Raw genomic sequence first — 27,678 nt, forward strand, 5'->3', positions numbered from 1 at the left:
GGGCAGAGGAGACCCAAAGAAGGCACTGGGAGATTTCAGGGAATAAACCAATGGATGCCCATCCAATATGAGGCCGAAATATGGCAGGAGGGCTGAGAGGGGCAGGGCAGCCTTCAAGGCCTATGACTTGTGCAGTCTTTGCTGCTGAATACTTAAAACATTTAGCTTTTAAACAAGGGATTCCATCATTTTATTTTGCACTGGACCCTGAAGATTTATGTGAACATCCTGGTCAGGGCTGCAGGCTTGGTGGAACACATGGACTGCGGACTTTGTCTAGGGCTAGCAGGCAAGCCCTGACTTCAGATGTTCCCCACGTGAACTTGGCTCTTGAAACTCACCCACCCCTGAGAAAGCTGAGCCAGCCAGCCAGAGTTAAGAGAGAGAACCTGGCCAATTTGCAATCAGAGCATAGCCAAGAGCAGCTGTAAGATGTATTAGACAAACCAAGCAGGGAGGGAGGAAACACAGAATACTCTCAGAAAGCATGGACAATGAATGGGGCTCTGCGCTGCAAGCTTTCTCAAGCATTTCCATATTAATAAGATCCTAGCACACAGGCACTGGGGACCCAGTTTTAAAGATAATGACCCAGAGGTTCAGGAAGATGATCAGAACCAACGGTTCTAGTGTTAACACAAGTCCGTGTGCCCGACGCATAGTCAGGCCAAATAAACTGAAACTCTAGAGTTTTGAGCAGAAAAAGGTTTATTGCAAGACCTTGCTAGGAGACAAGGTGGCTTGTACCCTCCAAAGCCAGGTAGGTGGTGGGAGGGAGGTTCAGAGGGAGGGGACATACGTATACTTATGGCTGATTCATGTTGATGCATGGCAGAACCCAGCAGTGTTGTAAAGCAATTATCCTTCAATTAAAAATAAATAAATTTTAAAAAAAGCCTGGAGCTCCCCAAAAGGTTTTGGCAAAGCACTTTTAAAAGCAGGTGAGGATACCCGTTTTAGAAAGTGTGTTTTCTTCACTTAACAAAATGCCATCTACATTGCTTGTTAAATCACTGAACTCTCCTTAAGCTGTTATGGGTGGTCTTTCTGATTCTTCCTTTTATTAGTTGAGCTTCTCAAGATACTCTGGAGTGTGGGGTAGAATTTCTGTGCCAGATTCAAAATGTTGTACACATTTTAAAGAAAAATCCCCTAATTTACTTATTCCACATTCCAGCTTTTAAATGAATAAAGTGATTATTATGTCTAAGTGTGAATAATGTTTTAAAAAAAATAAAAAGCAGGTGAGGTGGAGACAGGTGCAGCTTACAACTTGTGCACAATTCTCGGACTGGCTGATGACGAGGAAACAGGATGGAGTCACGGGGTTAATTTGTCAGTCCTTAGACTCCAGAAGGCCTGGGAGTGTGCTCCTGGTCAGCACGTAGTTCACATCTTCCACTAGGTGAAGGGGTGGGGGAAGAGTTCACATCTGCAAAACAACTCAGGAAACTCACGTCAAATACTATTACCAAAGTATGTCAGAAAGGCGCTAAAGCAGAGGACAAGGGGGGAGGCCCCATTGGGTCCTGCTCAATTACGCAGTAAGTGGTGACCTGGATTAAAATGCAGGTGCCTGGACTCCACGTCCAGTACTTTCCCCACCACGCTAGAGGATAGAGGGGAAGGCCAGGGGACCCAGATGTCCAGGCTCTTCAGGCCAGAACATCCCAGGCCCAGCTCCAGCTCTGAGCTGAATACACTGCCTGTGACTAGATCAATTCACTCCAGACACCACGAGGCAAGACCCTGCAACAGGGGCATCTCTTTGGGTGGCCAGCTCTAAGCTGAGCCCGGGAGCTGGGCCTCAACAGTGCTGACAGAACAGTATCCCTGCCTGGGCTCCCCTGGGCTCCCAGCGCTGTGGTCCCAAGACGCAGTGAGAAATGGGCAGTGGTCGAGGTGGGGCCCAGGCCGTCCAGCCACTGCCCCAGTGGGAGAGAGCTCCTCCGGGGACTTTCCTAGTGGCCAGTGGACAGGAGGCCTCGGTGGTTTGGGGGGACATATTTTGGGGTCAGACTATTGCCATTTCCTGCCCCTGCATCCTTGCTCTGTGGGGTGGAAAGGCTGGGGCTCTTCCCCACCAGTCCCTGCAGAGGGGGCACCATGCCCTGGCCTCCAGGTGTGCCACGGGAATCCTGCAGCGCTTTCCACTATCTTAGGGGGCCCCCATCGGGCCCCGCTTCTCTCTCTGAGCACAGCCCAGCTCTGTGGTCCCGAGCATAAAGCCAGAAATCACAGAGGAAGAGCCCCGTCTGGGAGTTAAGGCGGGGCTGTCTTCAGGGGTCCAGGTGTGGCAGGTCCCTTGTCCTGACTTCTGGCTCCTCATCTGTAATGTGAGATGAGATGAGATGTGTGTGTGTGTGTGCATGCATGTGTGTGTTTATGTGTTAGTAGCTCAGTCGTGTCCGACTCTTTGCTAACCCAGGGACTGTAGCTCACAAGGCTCCTCTGTCCTTGGAATTCTCCAGGCAAGAATACTCAAGTAGCTTGCTATGCTCTCCTCCAGGGGATCTTCCCGACCCAGGAATTGAACCCAAGCCTCCCTCACTGTGGGCAGATTCTTTTACCTTCTGAGTTACCAAGGAACCCAATTAGATGCAATGGTTCACCCCAGGATGCCCTGATAGCCCTCCTGAGGGCCGGGCTGATTTGGCTCACACTTGCCCCCTGAATACTCACAGGGACTTTACAAAGTGGGTATTTTTGGTTCAGGGCATGACATCTCAACAACTGCAAAAGTGAGGTGACGAAACAATCAAAATCCAAGTCCAGGTCTCACCTACCAGGCCTCTGAGCTTCTGGTTTTGCGGGAGCTTTCTAAATTTTAAATGGGCCTGGCTCCTCAGGTGGGTGGTGGGTGCTTGGCCCCATGAACTATAGCCTACCAGGCTCCTCTGTCCTTTGCATTCTCCTGGCAAAAATACTTGAGCTGGGTACCATTTCCTCCTCCAGGGGATCTTGCCAACCCAGGAATCAAACCTGGGTCTCCTGCATTGGCAGGTGAATTCCTTACCACTGAGCCACAGGGGAAGCAGCTCCTAGGGTGGGTGGGACCCAAATCCTTAGAGGCTGCGATGAGCCCTGCTAAGCTCTGTTTCCCTCGATCCTCATCAGAAAGGGCAGGGGGCTGCCCCAGAAGTTCCCTCAGTCGTTATGGCCTGCTAAGGCCTGATCCAAAAGGCTACTGCTCCATGTCGGATGGAGGAGGGGGCTGTTTAGGATGTAGCTTGTGGTCGGGGCTCTGTTTGCAGTTGGAGACCCAGAACACCATTTAGTGCCAAACCAGAGAGGGTCTCAGTAGGATCCAGTGAGGGCAGCAGTAGGACTGGATTACCTGGAGAGCCCTTTCATGATACCCCAGTGACCTTGAGCTCAGAATGCAAAGGTCCACAGTGAGGTTTAAGCAAGTGGCTTTTGGTAAAAGCTTCCTGAATCATCCTAATATGAATCTCATTTCCAGGGAAAGAGTCACTGATTTAGGCCAACCTCCCCAAGCGGTTCAGTGGTAAAGAATCCACCTGCCAAGCAGAAGACATGGGTTCAATCCCTGAGTCGGGAAGATCCCCTGGGGAAAGGAATGGCATCTCACTCTAGTATTCTTGCCTGGAAAATCCCATGGACAGAGGAGCCTGGTGGGCTACAGTCCAATGAGCTGCAGAGAGTTGGACATGACTTAGTGACTAAACAACAACAACTCCACATTTTATTTATTTTTTTAATAGTGTTTTCCCCTTTAATATAGTGAATAGGTTACTTCTCCAATGGGGGGAAAATTATAAAATTGGTTTGATCAAGCATTATCTTTCAAATTTTCTTACTAACAGTACAATTAATCTACAGCTGTAAATAACTTATTTCAATTCACCATTATATCAAAATTAAAAAGGCAAGACCATAGTCTTGAAAGAAGATAAAAATTAAGTAGAAACAACATAGGAATGGGAAGAAAGACAAAGCTCACCAAAGATAAGTAGAAATGACTGTTACCAATGTCCAACAAGAGAGCCAGCAGAGTGTGTTAAGAGTGTGGGCTCTGGTACCAGAATGTATAACAATGGCACATTTTCAGTGGGAGAACTAAGGCCCAGACGGGGGAAATGGCCTGCCCCAAATTTCACAGAAAACCAACAGCAGAGTCCAGAAACCCTGTCTCCCAATTTCTCACCCTTTTTCTGCAGAAGAATCACACCTCCTTACCTCTCACTATTCCTGGATTCTTTTTTTTTTTTTTTTTTAGATTTTTAAAAATAAATTTATTGTTAATTAGAGGATAACAGCTGTACCATATTGTCTGTTCCTGCTGCACATCAACACGAATCAGCCATAGGTACATACATATGTCCCCTCCATCTTGAACATCCCTCTTAGCTCCCATCTCATCCCACCCCTTTAGGTTGCCACATAGCCCTGGGTTTGAGCCCCCTGGTAAATACAGCAGATTCCCAAGACTATCTATTTTACATATGGTAATGTATATGCTTCAGTGTTACTCTTTCAATTGGTCCCTCCCTTCTCCTGGGCTCTTTCAAACCCCCTGGTCCTACCACCTTCTTCCATTCATTGGGTCCTGCAGGCACAAGCCCTCAGTGCAAGCCACAAACCTGGCCTCATCCCTGGCCTGAGCCAAAGATGACTTAAGGCCCTTCCTCCACTGACAACAGGCCCAGGTCCCAAGGCTTGAGCCTAGGAAACAGAATCTTGTGAATAAGGCCCAGGTCCTCCCAGCTCCATTTCCAGCCTCTCAAGTCAGGTGCACTTCCTTTCCCCATGCTCCGGACACATCCGCTCCACGTCATCTGTTAGCACGCCATCCAACAATTGTTCAACTTCCCTTAAGGGACACACCATGTTTAATTCTCTAACAAACCTGTGAGCAGATAGCATTATTTGGAGATGAGGTTGAGAGGTTAAGAAAGGAAAAGAAGTCACACAGATGGTGTACAGAGGAACTGGGACTGGGGCCAGGCAGAGCCCACCCTCATAACCACACACAGCATGATATCCAACCCCCACACCCCCCACCCCAACTCTGGTAAATCCCACCTTCATCCTTCCAGGCCCAGCTGAGAGGCCACATTGCACCCCAATGAGTGCCTCCTTCCCCCACCCTGGACACGTGCAGAGCCTGGTCTGCGCGTTACAGCAGCCCTGCCCGTACCCACTTGTTGGTTTGTATATCTGTTTCCCTTTCGAGACCCTGGCTGTGTGGTCAGCTCTCCTGTCTCACCTGACTGCCTCAGTATCAAGCAGGCCCTCAGAAGATGTTTGCTGAGTGACTGAGTGAGTGAACAGATGAATGAATCAGCACATCAGAAATTGAGATCTGTCAGCAGCATCCCACGTGTGGAATGGTGCCCATCAACACACTCGGGAAGTGGTCTGATGGTGTGTGCTAGAGGGTCCAGGGGAGTATAAACCAGCAATGGGTTTGGGCCAGAGCTGTTCATCCTAACATTGTCACTTGCCACCTGTAGGACTCCTTTCACCTCCAGGGCATCCGCTACTCATCTGCGGCAGGGGGATGCCAAGAGCCACTGTGCACCCGCCCTGGATGGGATGCTGGGGCATGAAATGGGGACCATGACAGAGGCACTCCTGCCCTTCTTCCAGACAAGAGAAGGGGGTGGAGCACCAGGCAGTTCCTAGAGTGCAAGGCGGCTGCTGTGGGAGCTCAGTGGTGGGGTGCGGTCGGGGGCAGCCTGCAGGGGGTCTGCCAGATAAAACTGGAAAAAGCATGTCAGGCAGAAGGGGCAGTGAGTTCCCAGCGTATGTGGGGCCAGAGCTCTGGGGACCACATCATCCAGGACTATGTAAGCTGAGCCAAGACCTCACCTCTGAGCAGTGGGCTGAGTGGCTGTCACTCAAGAGCTCCATGGCTATGGACACAAGTTGAAAAACTGGTACATGGATGGACCTGGAGGTTGTCATCCCGAGTGACGTCAGTCAGACGGAGAAAGAAAAATATCATATGACAGCCCTTATATGAGGAATCTAGAAAGAAATGATACAAATGAATTTATCTATCAAAACAGAAACAGACTCATAGGCATAAAGAACAAACTTATGGCTGTCGGCAGGAAAGGATAGGGAGAAGAGATATTAGGTAATTTGGGATGGGATGTACACACAGCTATATTTTAAATGGATAACCATCAAGGATCTACTGCCTAGCACAGGGAACTCTGCTCAATGTTACGTGGCGACTGGGATGGGAGGGGAGGCTGGGGGAGAATGGATACATGTATATGTATGGTTGCTGTCCAACGGGAAAGGTACCTTTGCTGTCCAACTGAAATTATGACAGCATTGTTTAGTGGCTACTCCAATATAGAATAAAAAGTTAAAAAAAAAACAACAAACCTAGTGACCATCTCTGCTGTGACATTCTTTGGGCATCCCCGGGTCGTGGCTGCTACAAGAGACACTTGATGCCTCATTCGCTTTGTCACCGAGAGCTGGGTAACACAGGCCTCCTTATCAGCACAAACATGCTAAATGTTAGAGAGACAATGAGGGACAAGGGAACCCAGGCAGAGGGTAAGAGATGCTGGAAAGTACAAGAAAGCATTTTCAGTTCAAGGGTCTTAAGTACTGGGGGCTTGTGCTTACGGGAAGTAGCCAGGTGCAGACGTGGGGACACTGCCCCTGGAGGGGACGCTGAGTTCCCGGGCATCCAGCAACCCAGGATTAGAAAGAAGCCAGGATGCAGGTCCCGGATGGGGACGTGATGTCACTGCCTGGGTCCTGTAATGAAGCCCCAGATGGTCCAGGATTGAGGGACAAAGAGGGAGGGGGTGTGGTTTTATTGAGCCTCTACAACGCGTCAGACCCCCGGGGTAAGCACTTCCCTGGACTCCGCAGGTCACAGGAAAAGGGGTCTATTCTCAAGCACTGACCTCAGCTCCCAGTGCGTGCCTCCTGCAGTGAGCTACGAGCCCCAGGGGGCAGGCCTGGTGTCCGTCTCGTGCCTGCTGTGTCCCCAGGACCTGGCATATGTTAGGTATTCCACGGTCATCTTTTTTTTTAACTTTTGACTTTGTATTGGAATATAGCCAATTAACGATGTTGTGATGGTTTCAGGTGGACAGCAAAGGGGCTTGTCCCTACACGTAATGTATCCATCTCCCCCAAACTCCCCTCCCATCCAGGCTGCCACATAACATTGAGCAGAATTTCACTTGCTTCACAGTGGGTCCTTGTTGATTATCCATTTTAAATAGATCAATGTGTACAGGACCACCCCAAACTCCATAACTATCCCTTCTCCCCACCCTCACCCCAGGCAATCATAAGTTCATTCTCTAAGCCTCCGCAGTGATTTTGGATGATCCAGAGGAAAACCTCTGTCCTCCTTCCTGCTCTTGTTAGTTTTCTCTTTTCCTTCCTTTCTTCCTCCTGTGTTCCAAGATAAGGTGAGCCATCTCATTGAATCCTTTAAAGAGCTGGAAGTTAGGTTATGGTTGGGGAGTTTATTTTGAAAACAATGGAGAGTTTTACCAGATCCGTTAGGCAGTGGATTTGAAGAAGGAAGGAATTGAGGCTCAGAAGCATTAAGTTACTTACCCAAAGTCACACAGCTAAAAACGAGTGGGGCTGAAATCTGACCCACTTGCTTCTGAGGCCAAACACACTTCCTCTCTAAATGAGAGAACTCAGAAAATTTGGCTCCAGAGATGGACGATGGGAGGCCAGGATTGCCGCGGCTGTGTGATGTCAGGCAAATAACACCTCCCACCATTGGTTTCTACATCCAGGTCTGAAGAATCAGTCTGGAATGTAACTGGAGGGGTGGCAGGCAGGGCCAGGTTCCAGTGCCCCCAGGCCAGCAGGGTTTAGGCAAGAACCTGGGGAGAAGGTGATCTTAAGATGACCTCACACCGGTTGAGCTCTGTCCGACCTCTACCATCCTCAGTAAATTGGTCCCCATTTCACCAAAGATGACTAATAAGAAAACCTTTCTATAGGCACACGTTAGTTTTTAAACTTCTAACTAAGGAAAGGGTCGTTCCCGTGAGAAACTGGTTCAGAGTTGATGGTGCAGACCATTTCTTATCTCTCCATCATCTGTGCAGTTCTGACCCATCTCATTCAAGGCCGTGAATTTTTTATTGAGTTATTACTTGGCCTGTGCTTTGCGTCAGGCCTGGGCAAGAAGAGATGGCGTTGGGGTGGGGGACGTACCGTGTGGGATGCTACATTTCCGTGTGGTAGGAGCCTCCGGCCGGTACCTCTTGACGCTGCAGGAGCTGGGAAGGGGGGAGGCATGACTAAGTCTTTCTGTCTTCTCTTTTTCTGTCCTGGGTTTGCGGTGGCCACAGTGAGGGGGAGGAGGGGAAGTGAACTGCTGGAGGGGCAGTCCCGTCCTTGTCTCAAGTGGGCTGGGCAGCAAACCCAGAAGGAGGGGAGAATGAAAAATTTCCTGGGTGACCACCTGGCTCCTCACTGTGTCCCAAGTGAGTCTAAAGGGTCTGCGGTTACCTTTGGCCAACTGACCACATCCCTTTATCTCCTCCCTCTTTGAGACCCACTAAAGTGACAGTCAAGGAATAAAAAAGGATCAAGGAATAGGAGAGCGACTACAGTGTCTTCCAGATTTCAACTGCTTTAAGTACTTTTCGGGTAGCAGGAAGCAGTTGGTCAATGAAAGAAATTATGGAACAAGGCAACCATTAGCGGTGGTCCTTCATGAAAGTGTGTTCTTCATGACCGCGTGGCGGTCAGGTGGCCAGACACCCCAGGGTCCACCATTCCATCTGTGCAGTGAAGTCTCAGTATAACCTTGGCAAAGTCAGTTTCTTCCTTCGGAGACTCATTTCCTCCCATCAGTAACGGGAAGAGGCCCTACTGAATTCTTATCTGCTGGTGCCTGAATTACCTTGAGCTTCCCATTCCCGCCCCCCAACAAGCACAGGCACATTTGTTTTGATGCTGCTTCTGAAATGGAGCGAAGGTATTTTTGCATTTTTTTTCCCTCTCCCAGGACACTTTTCAAGCCACTGCTGCAGGTGGTCTTCAATGGGAATTTCATCTCTGACATGGCAGGACTCCCACCCAGGTGTTAGGATGAGGAATACATGGTGACGGAGGGGTTGTGAGGATGTAACACCTTCATGTGGAAGAGCCAGGCACGGATGGGCTTCAAAGGGGGCTGAAGGGCTCTCTGCTGGGGATGGCAGAATGGGCTGGACAGAGACACTGGTGTTTGCAATGGGTATAAAATTCACAGAGGGAGACAATGAGGAGGGCCCTGTGGGTGCAGCTGACAGTGGCAGCAAACCCTGGAGATAAGAAAGCATGTGACATCCGCAGAGAGCTACAAATACTGTAGCTACAGGAATCCATGGAGACATCACCACAGTTACGAATGGCCAGGTCAGCAGTTTGCACTTCAGCCCACTGACCATGGGGAACTATCAAGTTGGCATCGTGATTTTTTGAATAATTAATTAATTCACTAATTTGACAGTAACGGGTCTTAGCTGCAACACCCAGGATCTTCACTGTGGCCTATGGACTCTCTAGATGTGGTACACAGACTCAGCTGCTCCACATCATGGGGGAATCTTAGTTCTCTGATCAAGGATCAAACCCTGATCTTTTTAACCACTGGACCACCAGGGAAGTCTCAGCCTTGTGACTTTTTAAAAATTTATCTGTTTGAAGTAATTGAAGTATAATTGCTTTACAGTCTTGTGTTGGTTTCTATCAAACATCGACATGAATCAGCCATAGGTTTACTCATGTCCCCTCCCTCCCACCTCCTTCCCCAGCCCACCCCTCTAGGTTGTTACAGAGTCCTGGTTTCAGCTCCCTGAGTCAGACAGCAAATTCCCACTGGCTACCTGTTTTACAGATGGCGATGTATGTTTTCACATTACTCCCTCTGTGCATTCCACGCTCTCCTTCCTCCCCTGACCCCCACCCCGTGTCCACAAGTCTATTCTCTATGTCTGTGTGTCCACTGCTGCTCTGCAAATGGGTTCACTGGTACCATCTTTCTAGATTCCATATATATGTGTCAGTATATAATATCTGCTTTTCTCTTTCTGACTTACTTCACTCTATATAAGAGGCTCTAGGGTCATCCACCTCATTAGGACTGACTCAAATGTGTTCCTTTTTATCAACCTTGTGATTTTAATACACAGATATGGCCCAGCTACCTTTCTTGAGCACCTACAATGTGCTACTTATCCCATGCCTCTGCACTGCACACCCAGTGTTCATGACCTGGCCACTGAGTCACTGGGCAGTCACATGTCTCTCTTGCCATTTCCTCACTGTCCTTCATGCCTAGCTGTCTTTACACAAGCTCCTTCCTCTATGGACAGGCCCCTTTCCACTTCACAGCCTTCCTGCTGGAGCCTTTGCTTGAAGAACATTCCTCTGGGAGGCCTCTCCCCTGTGGGCAGTTCCCAGACCTCCCCTGTGCCCTCCACATGGCACATCCCCTACTGTCCTTGCACCAACTGGCTTTTCCTTATTTATCTGTGAGTGAAAGGGCAATGACTTGCATTTTCTTGGTAGCTGTCTTCCCTGAGGCTAACCAAGGACCGAGAACAGGGCAGACTGTTGAAAAGTGTTGAGATCGGGAAAATAGAATTTGCAGCTATCTGGGCCAGGCCCTTGACATAGCAGATCTTATTTTTTAAATTTACTTATTTTTTTAAAATTACTTATTATTACTTATTTGGCTTTGTTGGGTCTTAGTTGCAGCATGGGGCATCTTTAATTTTCATTGAGGCATGCAAACTCTTAGCGGTGGTATGCAGGGTCAAATTCCCTGATCAGGGATCAAACCCGTGCCCCTGGAATTGGGAGCACAGAGTGTTAGCCACTGGACCACCAGGAAAGTCCCAGCAGATCTTATTTAATGCTCCCCTCACACCTGTGAGACTTGAGTTACTCTCCCCATTTTGCATGAGAGATGTGACTAAGGTGAGTTTATGCATCTGCTGATTTGCAGATGTGGGATTTAAACCCAGGTGTGTCTCCTCCATGCTGTTGCAGAGCTCTTCTGCCCCACCATGCCCCTGGGACAGTGACTCCATTGCTGGATGGAAAGACATGAGGTCAGAGGAGGCACAGACAGGCCACTTCCTCTCATTCAATTTTCTCTGTGCCCTACTCAGCTGGAACAGCTTCTACTCGGCCTCTCAAGATCCTTATCTGCACCTGCGCTTGGGGAACTTTTCCTACACCTCTCACACCCCCCAGGAGAGTTGGAGAAAGGAGTTTTCCACGTGGTCACTGGACATGAGTAACTGTGACTTCCCCTCCTCTGCACCCAGGCTTGGAAAACCCCACCCAGGTCTTCTGATAAAAGCCCTGGGCCCTGCAGGATAGACCAGAGGAGAACTCTTCACTTCACCAGACTTACTGAGACCCTTGCAGGGAGGTCTGAGCCGGACAACCTGAGATGAAGCTCATCATTGCCGCACTGGTGTGCCTGCTGCTGGCCGGGATGTGGTTACAGGATGCAGACGCCAAGAGCAGTGAGTTTGGCTGGAGTCACTTTGCTTCTCTTTGGGGAGGGCGGAGACTCAGGCGGGCACTCTGGGGTTGCGGGGTGGGGGAACAGGATCACCTTGAGCTCCCTGCCTCCATCTCTACTCCTTCGGGAAGAATTCTCCCTGAAGAGGAGGAAGGGAGGCCTTGGATGGGGGCAGGGGGCCAGCAAGAGAAACGGGAATCTGGAGTCCACACTGACCACTGAGCAGCCCGCTTCAGTCAAAGGAGTTCTGCTTCATCTAGACCCTGCAGACTGATGGATGGAAGTGGCGAGGTCATTTAGGCCAAGCTGGAGGCCTGAGGTCCAGAGGAGGGACTGAGAGGGGTCTTGCTTCCACCAGGCAGAATCTGAGGTCAGGACAGATTGGCTACCTTGGGCAAGTCACTTGACCTTCCAAACTCTGGTTTTGCCATCAGTAAATTGGAATTTGATTATGCCTACCCTCTAAAGCTGGTGAGAGAATACTGACCAAACAACAGACATGTGAAACAGGCTTTGCAAGCAGTTAAACTAGGAGGTCTCAAATGCAAGTCTTTTGAGGGTGGGCTGTGGGGTGGGGTTGCAAACCCCCAGAGTGGAACTTGGGGGTCAGAGCTGTGAATAGGGTAGAGGGCCTTCTGGAGTGGTGGGGGAAAGCTTGTTGATTCCCGGAAGCTCTTTCCTGATCACTTCTTTGAGTTTAAGCTCCTAGCACAGTCTCTAATCCCACCCCAAATAGTGGACTGCAGTTGAATCAGACTCACCAGGGCCCCAGGGCCCTTGAACCCAAATGTGGGGGCAGAACCATGCACTAGCGGTGGGATGTCGCAGCTAGAAGAGCCTTTAGAAATCAGTCTAAAAAGTCTCATTTTACAGCTGGGAGGTCTGGAGTTCAGAGGGAAGTCTCCATCTTGACCAAAGCCACACAGCTGTTTTGTTGGGGCCTGGGACAAAACCCAGTGTCCTGACTCTGACCCCCACTGAACCCACTGAACCCCAGTGTCCTGACTGCCTGAATATGGAATGAGGTGGCTGATGAGACACTGGGGTCCTTTGTATGTGGCCCCAAAGCCTGAGCCTGTCCTGGAAGCCTTCCCCCCCCCCCACCCCCCCCCTGGATGAGAGGAACTCAGTCTGGGTTGAGAAATGAATGCGACCCATTCCTGTGCTTCTCTTCTAGTGCACGTGTCATCCTCCAATTGCTGTTTCATAACGGTGAAGAGAAAGATTTCTCCGAAGAGAATCCAGTGTTACAAGAACATCAGCTCCACCTGCTCCTACAAAAACCGTCTGATGTAAGTAATGTATCTTCTTCCACCCCTAACTCGCTTCTCCAGAGAACAGAAACTGATCCACCTGGGATTAAAATAGCAGACGCTAGATGGCGATGTTCCACTAGATTAAGGTTATTTTTTGTTTTGTTTTTTAACCGAGCCTTCGAGCCTGCCAAAACCTTCGGTGCAGAGCCAAGAGTGGACGCCAGGGGGAGCACCTGTGCTACCTCAGTGACACGGGTTTCTTAAAGCTCCATGGCGCCAAGTATTATATCTTAATATTTTATGCCCAGAGCTTAAAAGCTCCAGGCACTACTGTGTGATGGTACGAGTGAGGGGAGTCTCAATTAGTTCCTGTCTCTGGATTTGCCAACCTAGAACCTTGGGTGACTCCGGGCAGGTAACTTTTCTGAACCTGATTATCTGAGTAGCTCTTGGCACTCCTGACCTGTGAAGTGGCATCACCACAATAGTTGCATCGCAGGGTCCTTGCAAAGCTCCAAGGAGGCATCTTACCCTTGGCACGCAGTGTCTGTGAGACATGTGTGTTATCTCAGTCAGCTAACTATCCTGGGCCACGCATTTTCATCATCATGAAAACTGAGGTTCAGGGAATTAGAGAAATTTGTCTAAGGTGGTGCAGATAACTAAAGGCAGAACTAATCTATGGTTTTTGGACAACAGCCAAGTTTGGGAGGTGGCCGGATCAGAAAAGAAACACACATACGCACACCCAAAGCAATGACTGGGGGGTCGCAAATGGATACAGACGCATGAAAAGACGGAGCGGGTGAACTCTCAGAGATATTCTAGGAGAGGATTTGTTTCCAGGCTAGCAGGTTGTCTACAGCCTTTTCTCTTCCCTGATGCACTGAATGCACCAAAGGGTCCAGGAAATGCAATTTTAAGAACTACCAATCCTCCCCCCAAACCGCCAACCCCGCTGAAGCTTGGGTATTCCTCCCAGGGTACAAATCACAGATCTTACATAACACTTCATTTTACAGAACGGCTCAGGGGCACCCAGGAGCAATGTGGGGGTCATGGGGCTTGTGTGTGGCCCCCAGGGGTGACTCCGGTGAATCAGTCCCTCTTCTATTCTCTGCCCACAGACTGAAGCTGACTGGAGGCCTAGAGGCTTGCGTCTTCCAAAAAGAATCATGGGTTCAGGCTTACTTAAAGAAGATAAACCTCTGCCAGTGAAAGGATATGTGAGCTGATCCCTTCTCACCCTGGACTCAAGATACCACGTGGCTTCACTTTCCTCCCAACGTCTAACTTCACACCAGTCCTTCTGCCCCGTCTTCACCAGGTCACGCCAAAGGGTCTGCTGGGCTCTAATAAGCTATGTTGTTGCACTTTATATATTTAAATTCTAGAATCTTTAACTTCTGTCCCCACCCCCCCCCCCCCCCACGCCTCTTGGACTTCACAGGGATTTCAAGGTGCAAAGTTGATTGACATTGAGGGGCTGGGGCCAGGGGGTGGAGAGGAGGGAAACAGGTTGGAATTGGTGCCAGGGGAACTGACTTCTTATATTATTATTTAATTTTTATTGGAATATAGATGCTTTACAATGTTGTGGTAGTTTCTACTCTGTAGCAAGGTGAATTCTTGATACTGTGGAACTGACTTCTTGTCAAAAACCGTCAATAAATGACTCAACACAACTCAGCTGACTGCCTTTGTCCTGGGGGAATAAATATTGATTTGCCTTGTGATGTAGATTCTCTGCGGGGCTGGGTCCCCATCTTCCCATCTGTATGCTCTCCGCCCCTGCCCTGCCCTGCCCAGAGCCTTTGGAGGCTATTTTATCCAAAAGTTACAGCTGCCCTAGCTGCAGGGGGTGGGGGGGTGGGGAGTGGGGGGGTGCGGGTGGTTTGCCATCTGCCTGTAAGACATTGCTACCCTGCTGTAGAGAGGAGATGGCTAAGGGCTGGAGAGATCGACACCTACAGGCCTGAGGACACATAGCAAGTCAGGATCAGATCTGGCCTTAGAGCTCAGGGTTCCTGCTGCGGTCAAATCACGTCCTACTGCTTGGCTGCCTACAAAACCAAACTCTCAAGTGTTGACAGAAAGGAAAATTGCCTTTAATCAGAACGCTAGCAATCTGGGGAGATGGTGGACTCAGGGTCCGCCCAAAACCATCTCGGAAGATTCTGCTCAACCATGAAAGCTTCTAACGGGAAACAGGGAAGTCATCTCAGTTAATCATTGGGATGGGATGGCAGTCAGAGTCCTCACCATCCCCCACTGTGTGCAATGCTTGTTGACTGCTCATGATATTTTTTTGGATGCTATCTTTTGACATAGTGTGTTCTTGAGATTCCTGAAGGAATGAGAAGAACTGGGGAAGAGATCTGGTTATCTGTTAATTATTCTTTATTTCTACTTCTCTGATCTATGGAGAAAGCAACAAGTTAGGTAACCTATTGTATGATCAAAAGATTTGAAAGGTGTGCTAAGGCTGGAGATGATAGAGCATGGGATGCCTGGTTTAAGGATAGTGGCAAGACAAAAGTGGCCTCCTGAAGAGAGCTCTTTTCTGCCAAAAGTTGCTTACACTGCCTTCCAGGGTGGAAATCTTTCCCAAGTCCCCATGTGCCAAGGGACTGCTTGGCACAGCGTGGCACAGGGCCCTGTGTCCACTGGACAGGGCCTGGGGAGTTAATTAGCAGGATCTTTTCCCGGGGGAGGGCCAGGCAGGTGGGTCCATGTCTGATGGAGATGTCGACAGAGGTCATCCAGAGGAGGGAGGCAATCTTGAGAAGAAACAGGCAAACCCGCAGGGGACAGAGAGGAAGAGGAGGCCCTGTCCCTTTAAAGGGGGCAATCACATGCTCCAACTTGTGTAACCTGTGACTCTGGGGAGACTAGTGTCAACTACACATTGGCATTTACCAAAAGCACTGCCAACGACTGAACAACAAAGACATTTGCCATTTGCCTCTACAGAGATGGCTTCCCTGGTGGCTCAGAGGTTAAAGCGTCTGCCTGCAATGCAGGAGACTTGAATTCGATCCCTGGGTCGGAAGATCCCCTGGAGAAGGAAATGGCAACCCACTCCAGTATTCTCGCCTGGAGAATCCCATGGACAGAGGAGCCTGGTGGACTACAGTCCACGGGGTCACAAAGAGTCGGACATGACTGAATGACTTGACTTTTTCACTTCTATGGAGATTGAGCCCCATGCTGCTATAGCTGTTGACCTTCGACTGAGGGACTTCAGGGTGGAGGGAGGCACTCTATGCTCCAGGGGATCTGGTGGGACAGGTCTTTAGATATTTGGATGCTTTTAGGAACAGATTTTATGATCTCAATTCTTGTATTTGCTCATATCTAGAGAAGCACTAAATTCCTTCATGGTGACATCAGATCCTCATGACTAACAAAAACCTTTTGTAAAATGAGTGCTTCACAGCAATGAACTCCCCCTTCACCAAAACTTTATATATTGACTTACTCCCACTGCCGCTTTGGAGCAGTCTCTCAGAGCTATCTGAGATGCTGTCCCACAGGATGCAGTCCTCATTTTGGCTCAAATAAAACAACTCACAACTCTCAAGTTATACATCTTTTCTTAGCCATCACTAGCAAAGGAAGGAGTGAATTCTGGGTCTTGGACACGCTGGCTTTAGGAGAGAAAGTCTTGTGTCCTGAGTCTCAGGGCTTCTCACACTTTCTCCAGCAACACTGAGGCTCATCTTAAGCACCTCCTCCCTCTGCCCCCAAGACTGCCCTGCTTCCTGGGCTCCCCCCTCACCCAGAACATTGCAGTAGGCGGCTCTCAGTCACCTTGTTGCAAGAAGGGGAACCTGTTCCAGGGCACGAAAGTGGGCTCTTGTCTAATACTCAGAAATGGGTTGTCCGAGGAGACACATGTGCTGACGAAGCTAGAGACTTTATTGGGAAGGGGTGCCCGGGTGGAGGGCAGGAGGGGAAGGGAACCCAGGAGAACTGCTCTGCTCTGCCACCTGCCACAGTCCCCGGGTTTTATGGTGATGAGATTAGTTTCCGGTTGTCTTTAGCCAATCATTCTGACTCAGAGTCCTTCCTGGTTCAGCCAAGATGGATGCCAGTGAGAAGGATTCTGGGAGGTGGTCGGACGTGTGGTGTCACTTTTTGACCTTTCCTGAACTCTTCCAGTTGGTGGTGGCTTATTAGTTCCGGGTTCCTTACTGCAAATGGTTACTATGGTGCCTGGCCGGGGTGGGTAGTTTCAGTCAGTATGCTTTCCCTAACACCCTCTTGCCAACCCTGTCCCACCCTTGGGCCCTGCCCCAGACTACTCTTCCTAGCATCTCCCACCCTCCACTCTCTCCATTGCTCCAAGGCCTTCAGAGCTGAGTCCAAACTCCCATCTTGACATTCCAATTCCCCCGTAAGCACGTCTCAACCTTCCTTTCCAAAGGTCTGCGGCATTTCATTCCTGAATCCCACACGCTGACTCTCTGGGGGTGTTCGCTGCAAGCCCTCTCCCCTCTCTTCCATCTTGCATCTCTTCCACAAGAGTCTTTGCTCTGAAGGTGCTACACCATTCTCCAAGGCCCATTCTCTCCAAGTCCCATGGAGGACTTCTCAGAGCTGGGAGACATGGGCCCAAGGAGACCCATTGGAAGCTGATGCTGGGGACTGGTGCCACTGTTCTGGAATACCCTGGGCTGGTGAGCCAGACCCTCCCTGACATAACAGATGAGCCCAGTTAAGTCACACAGTCAGGGCCTGGCTGCATCTGTATGTAGGGCGCCTCAAAGCGCCCCCTACTGGTTGGGAGTTATCCCTGACGAAAACACTATGCTGTATTGGAGATTTCATTTATTTATTTATTTATCTGGCTGCACTGGGTCTTGGGTGCAGCATGCAGGATCTTTAGTTGCAGCATGTGACGTGCTTAGCTGTGGAATCTAGGATCTGGTTCCCTGAGCAGTGATCGAAACCAGGCCCCCTGTGTTGGGAGTGTGGAGTCTGAGCCACTGGACCACCAGGAAAACCCCTGCACTTGAGATTTTAAACTAAATGTATTTTCTGCAAAAAAGTCAGCAGTCCTAAAACTGTATGTGTCTTTCCATAATAACTTCCCCTGTTGGCTCAGGCAGTAAGGAATCTGCCTGCTAATGCAGGAGATCCGGATTTGATTTCTGGATCGGGAAGATCTCCTGGAGAAGGGAATGGCTACCCACTCCAGTATTCTTGCCTGGAGAATTTCATGGACAGAGGAGCCTCTGGTCCATGGGGAGGCAAAGAGTTGGACACGACTGAGTGATTAACACTTCCACGCTTTTCCATAATAATATATTTAGCAATACCTCACACTCATCAGGCACTGCCCTCCTTAGATTGCAATGGCCCTTCAAATCCATGACTCACTAGCCATGTTCATTACCCGCTGGGGAGGGAAGCAGGAGGGAGACCCACTGCTCATAGCTTACAGGAGAAGGAGTTGGGGCTCCTGCCAGGAATCAAGTGGCTCAAGACCTTACTTTAAAAAAAGAGAGATCACCAATATTCAAAATAAATCACCAACCAGCCACAATCCACATAATACTAAATATTATTTAAGACATGGTACATTTTGCGTCAGGAAACCAAAAGCACTCCACTTGAAAATTAAGGTCAAATTAGTCCAGGGTAGGGACAGAAGGCCCCGGGGAAGAACATTCTCGTCCACTGGTTTGGTCTTAGTGTGACTGGAATAGTTCAAGTCTTCAGGGTGTGATTTTTTAAAAAATATTAATATTTGACTATTTAAATATTTTAAAATATTTAAAATGTTTATTTATTTGGCTGTATTATATCTTTGTTTCCCCATGAGGGATATTTCACTGTGGTGCACGGACTCTCTAATTGTATTGTACAGGCTCAGTAGTTGCAGCCTGTGGAGTTAGTTGCTCTATGGCATGTGGGTGTGGATCTTAGTTCCCGGACTAGGGATCAAACTCATGTCCCCTGCATTGCAAAGTAGATTCTTAACCACTGAACCATCATGGAAGTCCTGGGTGTGAGGTTTTGATCCAGGCTTTTCACATAATTCTCCTTTGGGTTTGCACCCATATCCTTGGCCAGTTGGTTCTAAAGCTGTGGATGAGGGTTGGCTGGCAGGGTCAGGTGACATGTTGGAGGGTTTTACCTTAGGGATGACTCCTTAGATGCTAAAACCTGCCAAGCCCACCTGCTTCGGGGAGGGGTCCTCCCTGGGACAGGAAGTCAGAGGGAAGTGGTAGGGAGAGACCCTCTGGAGGTGGTCACTGTACATGCCAACTGCCCTCCCTCCAAGAGAAGCTGGCTAGGCATCCACCAAAGTAACCACAGAAGTGTGAGCTGACACCCATTCAAGGAGCAGGATGTGGGATGTTACCAGCCCTCTCTGGGTCTGTCCCTGGTCTAATAATAGGAAGCTTTGGATTACATAGTCGAGTTGGATCTTATCCCCGGAGTGTCATGCTTCAAATTTGTCTGATGTCTGTCTGGTGAGGCAGAATTTAGACTGAGGGGATGGAGAAGTGGATGTGGAGTGGGGGAGGGGTAAGACAAGGTGGGAGTGGAGGGGAGCAGGATTTTTCTACTTACATGACAGCTTCCCGGGGACCCCGGCTGCTGGTGATGCAATCGCTCTTCATCCTCTGCAAGGGAACCTTCTTAGGCTTCTTTAACCACGAGGAATCTGCTGTTTCTTATGGTTAAATGGGAAACAGCAGGTGACCAGGATGTGGAGTGTGTCTAGAAATAAAGTCACAGAGAAGAAGCATTGGAGGAGATGCCAGGTTTTCCTCAGCGTGAATGCAGCAGGGGAAGGCAAGCACAGAGGTAGAAGTGGGTCTCATCCACCTCAGGTCCAGTGCTCCTGCCCACTGCCCTGAAGGCGGGGGTAAGGCCAGGAATGTGTGCCTCAAGATTGTTGAGGTTGATTTCACATGGAGGGGACACATCATTGATGACTGAGGAAGGTTGGTGTGACGGGACCCGGATATGGACCCCGACCTACAGGGTTTGGAAAGATTCATTGTATTTACACGCCAAGTCACGTCTGACTCTTTTGCCACCCCGTGGACTATAACCCACCCAGCTTTTCTGTCCATGGGATTTCCCACGCAAGAATACTTGAGTGGGTTGCCATTTCCTTCTCCAGGGGTTCTTCCCAACCCATGGATCCTACCGGCATTTCTACATTCACAGTGGATTCTTTGCCATCTGAGCCACCAGGGAAGCCCTTGGGAAGATTAGCTGGCCTCAAAGAAAGGGCCTTGGATTTGGATTGGGCAGTGTAGGCTTTATTCTGGCTCTGCTGTGGCCTGGAGGTGGGAGGGGGCAGGTAGGATGCCTGCTGTCCCCAACATGGGCTCTCGCTTCTGTCTCCAGAATTAGAAGTTGAAACCTTGAGGGTCCCTGATGCTCTGATAGGGTCAGAAGTGAAGGGCTTTGTCTCAGGCTTTCCTAGAAGATGAGAAACTGAGAGAGAAGTGAGAGAGGAAGGGAAGGGGGAAGAGAGACTGAGCTTACCTGGCTGAGTCAGCACCTGGGTGCTGAAGGCATCTGCTGTGAGCCGCAGACACAGAGGTGCTGCGGAGACCTTCCCATGGGAAGGGGTGGATGCCAACTTCACCCTGAAAGTCACTGGTTTCTGATTTTTTCTGATTTTGTCTCAGCCCCTCAGTAGCTCTAGTTGTCCTGCCTGCCTGTGTAGGAAGCAGAGAGGATGGGGTAGCAGGGATCCCAGAGGGATGTTTGCCTGGCCGGGGTCATGTTCAAGTCAAGATGGAAAGGGGGAGTGGGTCTTGAGTCAGCTAAGCTGGAGACTGAGCTGCCAAATCATTTTCCAGGAAATGCAAGATGGAAGTTGTGAAAGACTAGCCGGGTAGGCACTGTTTCCCCCTTAGCTGCTCAGACCGCAGAAAGGAAGATGGAACACATATGTGCTGGCAGTCACCCTAGGAAGTGACCCAAGGAGCTGCTGTCTCCAAAATGAAGAGGGAAACCATAGAAAATACTTTCGGTGCTAGGGACTTTCCCCTATTACGTATTTAGTCCCGTCAAGGTAAGCACCATTTACAGATGGGGACACTGAGGAGCAGAGAGCTTAAATAACTTGCCCAAAGTGTCTTGGGGAATAAGGGGTGAGGCTGGGAGAAACAGCTATAAGTTTACATATAATCACCAAGAGTTTCATGCCGCTGATGTCTTTTTCCAAGGTAAGTGCTAAGTAGAAGTCTCATGCGCATGCTCAGTTGCTCAGTTGTATCCGACTCTTTGCAACCCCATGGACTATAGCCCGCCAGGATCCTGTGTCCGTGGGATTTTCCAGGCAAGAGTACTAGAGTGGGTTGCCAGCAGGAGGTGTGGGTTCAATCCCTGGGTTGGGCAGATCCCCTGGAGGAGGAAGTCTCGTCCTGGAGAAAAATTAAAGCTGGCTCCTGGTGACTGGGCTCCTCCCATCATATAGGCGCTCCCTTCTGCTGCTCAGACCTAGAGGGTTATGGTTCGAAAACCACTGATTTGTCTAGGTCCCTCGTTTTCAGGAAGGTTTGTTGATGGGAGAGGACGGGGAACAGAGCAAAGATGTGGGCTCCTTGTTCCTGAACCTAGCTCCCTCCTGCAAGGAGTCTGAGCTAAGAATTTGGGAGGTGGGTGAGTGGGTGGGGAATACCAAAAGGCAGGGTGGCAAGGAGGGAACAGCTTGCACTCTGATGGAAAACCTAGCAAGTCTCTTGGCCTGAATATTTCTATCCCCGTGCTCACTCCTGACTCCCAGATTTTGCTTACCTTTTGTACCTGCTTGGAATAGTCTCCCATCCAACCTCCGCTCTTGAAAGTCTTTCTACTCTCCTGAAACAAGCCCAGTGAGGGTGAAGGAAATGAAACAAAGAGCTAAGATTAGTGAAAGGAAATGAAACAAAGAGCTAAGATTAGCAGACAAAGGTGGTTCTTTGACAAGCCTATGATGAAGCTGAAACTCTCCTGAGGCTGATCAGAACAGGAAAAAACAAAGGCCCCAGTAAGGGCGGTCCCTGCAGAAGTCCACAGATCCCAGGAAGAAAATAAAAGCCTTCTACCAATAACTTTAATTTAGATGAAATGGATGGATTTTTTAAAATCTGACTTACCAGATTGCAAGAAAAAATTTTTTTAATTCTCAAACTATTTAAAAAATTGAGTAATGGAAAATTTTCCACAAAACATCCTCCAGTCTCCAAAAGCTTTAACAACTCTTCCTCCAAGTATTCCAAGAACTACTAATTCTTATCTTACACAATTGCTTCCAGAGAATATTAAATGCATGCGCTCTTCTGCTCATTTTATGAGTCTTTGACATAAAAATTTGTCAGGAATTGCATGAGAAAAGATTGCAAGCTTGTCCCAGCAGACACATTCCATTCTATTATTCCACCCTCTTCTCTGGCCCAGAAAGCCAACCTATGTGGATCACATCAATGAGATTGCAGGTCTCCTGGCTTCGGGCTGGGGTTTGGACACGGGAGCCCTTCAAGGTGTTGGCAAGAGGGAGTCGTTAGGGTGAAGAACTGATTTCTCTGCCGCCTTCCTGTACCTTTCCCTGGATGAAGCCCATCATCAGTGGTTTTCACTTTCTCTCCAAGTGACCCTCTCCATGACTCTCTTCATCCATGTTCGGGGGAACTACATTGTCCTTGCACCTTTGGGTCCAGTGGCGGTCACCGTGCTGTTACTAGCCTCAAAGAACCAAGCAGCCTTATGGTTTCTCCGCACCTAGCCAAACACTCAATTGCATTTTTATTATTAAACTCTCCTCAAATCATTCCAACATCAATGCCATTCACTTCTTCCTGACTGACATAGTTTTGGGTACCAGAAGTGGCTCCTGGCAACAGACCTTCCAAATAGGATTCTGGAACTGGGTCGCTCATATATTGTAGGAGTATAATAATGGCCTTTACTGGCATCATGATTACTTAAATTATCACCAATAGTAGGATGGCAGATTGTGTTGTATCAAGCCCTCCAGGTGATTCTTAATGGGCACTAAAATTCGAGAACCAGGTGATTACAGTATATCCCATGGCCATCCCTGATCTACAGTGAGCAGACTGTAGAGGGTTCTTAAGGACTGCCCTCCTCTCTTGGCCACATCAAGGCATCGCTTAATCCATGTAGTCAAAGCTATGCTTTTTCCAGTAGTCACGTACGGATGTGAGAGTTGGACCGTAAAGAAGACTGAGTGCCAAATGACTGATGCTTTCAAACTGTGGTGCTGGAGAAGATTCTTGAGAATCCTATGGACTGCAGCAAGAACAACCCAGTCAATACTAAAGGAAATCAACCCTGAATATTGATGGGAAGGACTGATGCTGAAGCTGAACCTCCAATACTTTGGCTACTTGATGGGCAGAGCTGACTCGTTGGAAAAGACCCTGATGCTGGGAAAGATTGAGGGCAGGAGGAGAAGAGGGTGGCAGAGGATGAGATGATTAGATAGCATCACTGACTCAATGGACATGACATTGAGCAAACTCTGGGAGATAGTGAAGGACAGGGAAGCCTGGTGTGCTGCAGTCCCTGGGGTTGCAAAGGGTCAGAAAAGACTGAGCAACTGAACAACAGAGGAAGTGTCCTCTGGCCTTTTCATGGAGTACAGTTAGGGATGGCTGGGTAGCTTGCACATAATAGATACTTTTCAATAGCTCCACTTCCCTGAGCTTTTGGACACCTTCCTAACGTCCCAGGGAGTTCTGGCGTTTCAGCTTCATCAACTGCAGGCTTCTTTTGAAGTCTAGATTCCAATCAGCCAATCTAGCTAAATAGTCATCACTCCTAACTACTTGTGCTAATGCACTGAATTATGAATTCTGGACAAGCACATTCATACCAATGAATTTGACAAACTGAGTCTTACATGTTAATGTCCTCTTACAATTCAGTGCTCCACACGCCTCCCCCCCCAAACTCTCCTCCAAATTGAGTGAGTGGGGGGACTTTCATACCCTTCCAGCAGGGACTCCTGTCTGTCCTTCCCTCTGTTTCAGGGCCTATTATCTTATAAGAGAATACGTTTAGGAACCTGGGGTCCGGAGTCAGCCAGACAGGGACTTAAATCCTGTGTTGAAACTATTCACTTGTTATGTGGTTTGGAGCAAATTGTTTACCTCTCTGAGCCTCTAAGAGGAACTGGTTGCTGGTTATTATGTACCTGTGATGCTCCGAGAATCTAATAAATAACGAAAGCGTGGCAAGAGCTCAGTCTAGTGCCAATAATTTCTATTTAAAAATTTTTTTTAATTTTCATTAAAGTATAGTTGATTCATAATGTTGTATAGTTTCTGGTACACAGCAAAGTAATTCAGTTATACATATATATAATATGAAAAAGAATATGTAATTATTCTTATATTCTTTCCCATTAGGTTATTTCATGATATGGAATATAGTTCCTTATACTATATAGTAGGAGCTTGTGTTTATTTATTTTATTATTTATGTATTTTTATAATTTATAGTTATGTATTTATGTATTATTATTTATGTATTTTTTATACATAGTACTACTAATTTCACTACTAATTCACTACTAATTTTTATCTACTAATTTCACAGTCTTATCTCTCCCCAACCTCTTTTCCCTTTTGTAACAATAAGCTTGTTTTCTGTGTCAGTCTGTTTCTGTGCTGTAATTAAGTTCATTTGCACCATATTTTAGATCCCACATATGTGATGGCATATGGTATTTGTCTTTCTCTTTCTGAATCATTGCATTTAGTGTGATAACTCTCTAGGCACATCCATGTTGCTGCAAAGTATTGTTTTATTCTTGTTTATGGCTGAGTAATATTCTATTATATATATGTATATATGTGTCTGTGTATATATGTGTGTGTATATATATATATATATATATATATGTATGTATATTTACCACATCTGTATCCATTCATCTGTCAATGGCCATTTAAGTTGCTTCCATGTCTTGGCTACTGAAAATAGCACTGCTATGAACATTGGGATGCATGTATCTTTTCAAATTGGGGTTTATTCCAGGTACATGACCAGGAGTGGGATTGCTGGATCATATGGCAACAGTATTTTCATTTCTTTAAGGAACCTCCATAGTGTTCACCATAATGGCCGTACAATTTACATATCTCCCAACAATGTAAGGAGGGCTCTCTTTTCTCCATACCCTCTTCAGCATTTGTTATTTGTAGACTTTAAATGATGGCCATTTTGACCAGAGTGAGTTGATACCTCACTGTAGCTTTAATACAGTGCAGTACAGTGATACCTCACTGTAGCTTCGATTTGCATTTCTCTAATGATTAGTGATGGTGAGCCTGTTTTCATGTGCCAGCTTGGTCATCTGGCTGCCCTCTTTGAAGGACACTGACTGGCATTCTCTGCCCCTCAGGCTGGGTATCTACAGAGAAAGGAGAGATCGCAGTGGAAAGGAACATTGACATTGTGACGGAAGAAGGAGCCCATCCACCACCCCTGAACATGATGCAAGTCAGCTTGCCTCGCTTCTTTCTTCACACCACTGCTCTCCTATTTCTGTCTTTACTTATAATATCCCATCTTCCTACAGTTTTCATCTTTCTTCTTTTTTTAAACGAGCAACACTTTTATTTACTTCTGGCTGTGCTGGGTCTTCGTTGACTCACGAGCTTTCTCTGGTTGTGGTGAGTGGGGGCTGCTCTCGAGTCGTAGTGCGCGTCTCATTGCAGCGGCTTCTCCTGTTGCGGAGCACAGGCTCTAGGCTTGCGGGCTTCCGTTGTTGCAGTTCCCAGGCTCCAGAGCAATTGGTTCAGTAGTTGTCGGGCTCAGGCTTAGCTTCTTCAAGGCATGTGGGATCTTCTTGGACCAGGGATCGAACCCGTGTCTCTTGAATTAGCAAGTGGATTCTTTACCACTGAGCCACCAAGGAAGCCCCCAACATTTGTCTTTCCATCTGACCCATATAGGAATTATTTGAGATCTGGCTTATGCTGTATCTGGCTTCACAGATTTCACAGGGGATCGAATCTGGCTCTGAGATGGATGGCTGATGACTTTCCAGGTCAAACCTTCCTACTTCTACCCTAGAAAACAGATTTCTTGTCACGTTCTTGACCAGCATATCGTCAAAATGAATACTTACCAATGATCCAGGGAGCCTAAAAGGACATAGTGGGAAGATTATCATGTAATTGATCTTCCTAGCCAGACGGGTGAAGCAGGATTGTCATAGGCAAGCTGAGGGGTGCAGTCTCCCTACCCACTGGGCTGTTGGCTTTAACCTGTTGTTGCTTTACTAATTGAGGTGCTTATAGTGTTTAGTTTTTGCTGCCTTTTTTGAGGGAGAAGTCCTAGGATAAATACTTGATGCCATCCCTTCCCACGACTAAATAAAAAGTGCAGGCAGAAAAACTTCATATTTGGCACATTCTCGTGCTGTGACCACAGAAACAGAAGTTTTTCTGTCCACAGGTGGGTGGACCCAAGTTTGGTTCAGTAACAAATTCTCTTCCCACTTCAATGTAATCCCAATTATTAATACAATCCAAACAAAAATTTTGTGGAGACTAATAAGCTAATTCTGAACTTTTAGAGAAGTAAAAAAAGAAAAACAAAAACAAAAATAGTCAAGACAACTTTAAAGAAGAACAAAGTTGTTGGGCTTATACTCCTAGATATTAACAATTTTTAGAAAGCATTAGTCATTATGACATGCATCCATTGTTCCAACAATGGATGAATGTGCCAAGGGAACAGATTAGAATGCAGAAATAGAACCATACATATACTGATGTTGAATATATATCAAAGTTTGCACTCCGGAGTAGTTAAGGAAAAAATACCCTTTTGAATAACTGATCAATCCATTATTCAGTGTGCTGAATCAATTTGATATTTATAAGGAAGAATAAAATCTTGATCCCTAACTTTCAGCACACTGAAATATATATATATAATCAGTTTCAGGTAGATTGTAGCTCTAAATGTGAATGACAAAAATAAAGCTTTTTTGAAGATAAGAGAAGATCTTTCTGACATCTGTTTTGAAAATGTTTGCTTAAACAGAAAACAAAAGCACTTATCATAAAGGAACATGTTGATAAATGGACTATTTTAAAATCAGGAAGCTGTATCATCAAAAGGTAGAAAGGGAATGAAAAAGAAAACCACAGATTATGAGAAGATGATTCTGTTCACATGTTTGTCAAAAGATTCTGATTCAGAGCATAGAAAATGCTTCCACAATTTCATAATAAAAAGAGGCAATCTAAAAAAATAGACAAGATCCACCAAGTCTAAACAATCAAAAATGGGTATAGGATATGATGAACTGGACCTTCATAAAAAAAGATATCCAATAAACATTTAGCAAGATGTTCAAGCTTATCTGTCATGAGTAAAACACAAACTTAAACCACAATTATATGAAATTGTACACATAATCAGAATGGCTAGATTAAGAAGAACGACAGTACCAAGTGTTGCAATATCAGATATGAACTGACTCAAACTATCATACATTGCAGGTGGGAGTGAATGTAAATTGGTGACACAGATTTGGAAAATATTTAGCCATAGCTGGAAAAGTGTTTGATGGTTGAATATATGCTTAATATGTGCATATCCTGTCAACCATGTATGTATTTCTTTCTTTTTTCTTTCTCTCTTTCTTATCTATATATCCATATTTATTTCTATCTATCTGTTTGTTTGCCATCTACCTGCAAAACTGTAAGTTCACGCTGATAACTTTTAACTGCAGTCCAACCCCACAGAGTTTTTCTAGCCTCCAACATTCTATATCCCTCTATAGAAGCTTCTCCAATAGTAAGGGAGTTGGCTTCCATTATCTTCAATACATTTATTTATTTGCTAAATCCTTCTTCAGGTCACCATTCTCTTAAGTACATGGCTAACTCAGTCCTGGTGCTATTGATCCTAACTTGAGGA

The 27,678-nt window shown here is 47.3% G+C and overlaps 1 protein-coding gene and 1 long non-coding RNA gene across 4 annotated transcripts; one reads left to right on the forward strand and one right to left on the reverse strand.

The window, feature by feature from the left end:
* Positions 1-690: 690 nt before the first annotated feature.
* Positions 691-21,693, reverse strand: LOC110146365 (uncharacterized). 3 transcript variants are annotated; one of them, XR_011492117.1, is made up of 4 exons: positions 21,529-21,693; positions 19,339-19,488; positions 8,185-8,249; positions 691-5,994 (listed from the first exon to the last, which is right to left on the reverse strand). It is a non-coding gene; the product is annotated as an uncharacterized lncRNA (long non-coding RNA). The 3 variants fall into 3 exon arrangements; XR_011492118.1 differs by lacking the exon at positions 8,185-8,249 and having other exon boundaries at positions 21,529-21,688; XR_002316524.2 differs by having other exon boundaries at positions 691-8,249; positions 21,529-21,686.
* On the forward strand, positions 11,164-14,436 carry CCL1 (C-C motif chemokine ligand 1). The gene is made up of 3 exons (XM_020907182.2): positions 11,164-11,498; positions 12,675-12,789; positions 13,881-14,436. The coding sequence occupies exons 1-3, from the start codon at positions 11,423-11,425 to the stop codon at positions 13,969-13,971; spliced, it is 282 nt and encodes a 93-aa protein (XP_020762841.1). The 5' UTR covers positions 11,164-11,422; the 3' UTR covers positions 13,972-14,436.
* Positions 21,694-27,678: the final 5,985 nt, after the last annotated feature.

Source organism: Odocoileus virginianus, chromosome 17 (assembly GCF_023699985.2).
Source record: "Odocoileus virginianus isolate 20LAN1187 ecotype Illinois chromosome 17, Ovbor_1.2, whole genome shotgun sequence".
Classification (NCBI taxonomy): domain Eukaryota; kingdom Metazoa; phylum Chordata; class Mammalia; order Artiodactyla; family Cervidae; genus Odocoileus; species Odocoileus virginianus.

Bases quoted from the DNA above. Each gene is read 5' to 3' on its own strand.
- CCL1 (XM_020907182.2), top strand. From the start codon at position 11,423: ATGAAGCTCATCATTGCCGCACTGGTGTGCCTGCTGCTGGCCGGGATG. The intron at 11,499-12,674 runs GTGAGTTTGGCT...CTTCTCTTCTAG, and splicing joins GGATGCAGACGCCAAGAGCA to TGCACGTGTCATCCTCCAAT. The intron at 12,790-13,880 runs GTAAGTAATGTA...CTCTGCCCACAG, and splicing joins TCCTACAAAAACCGTCTGAT to ACTGAAGCTGACTGGAGGCC.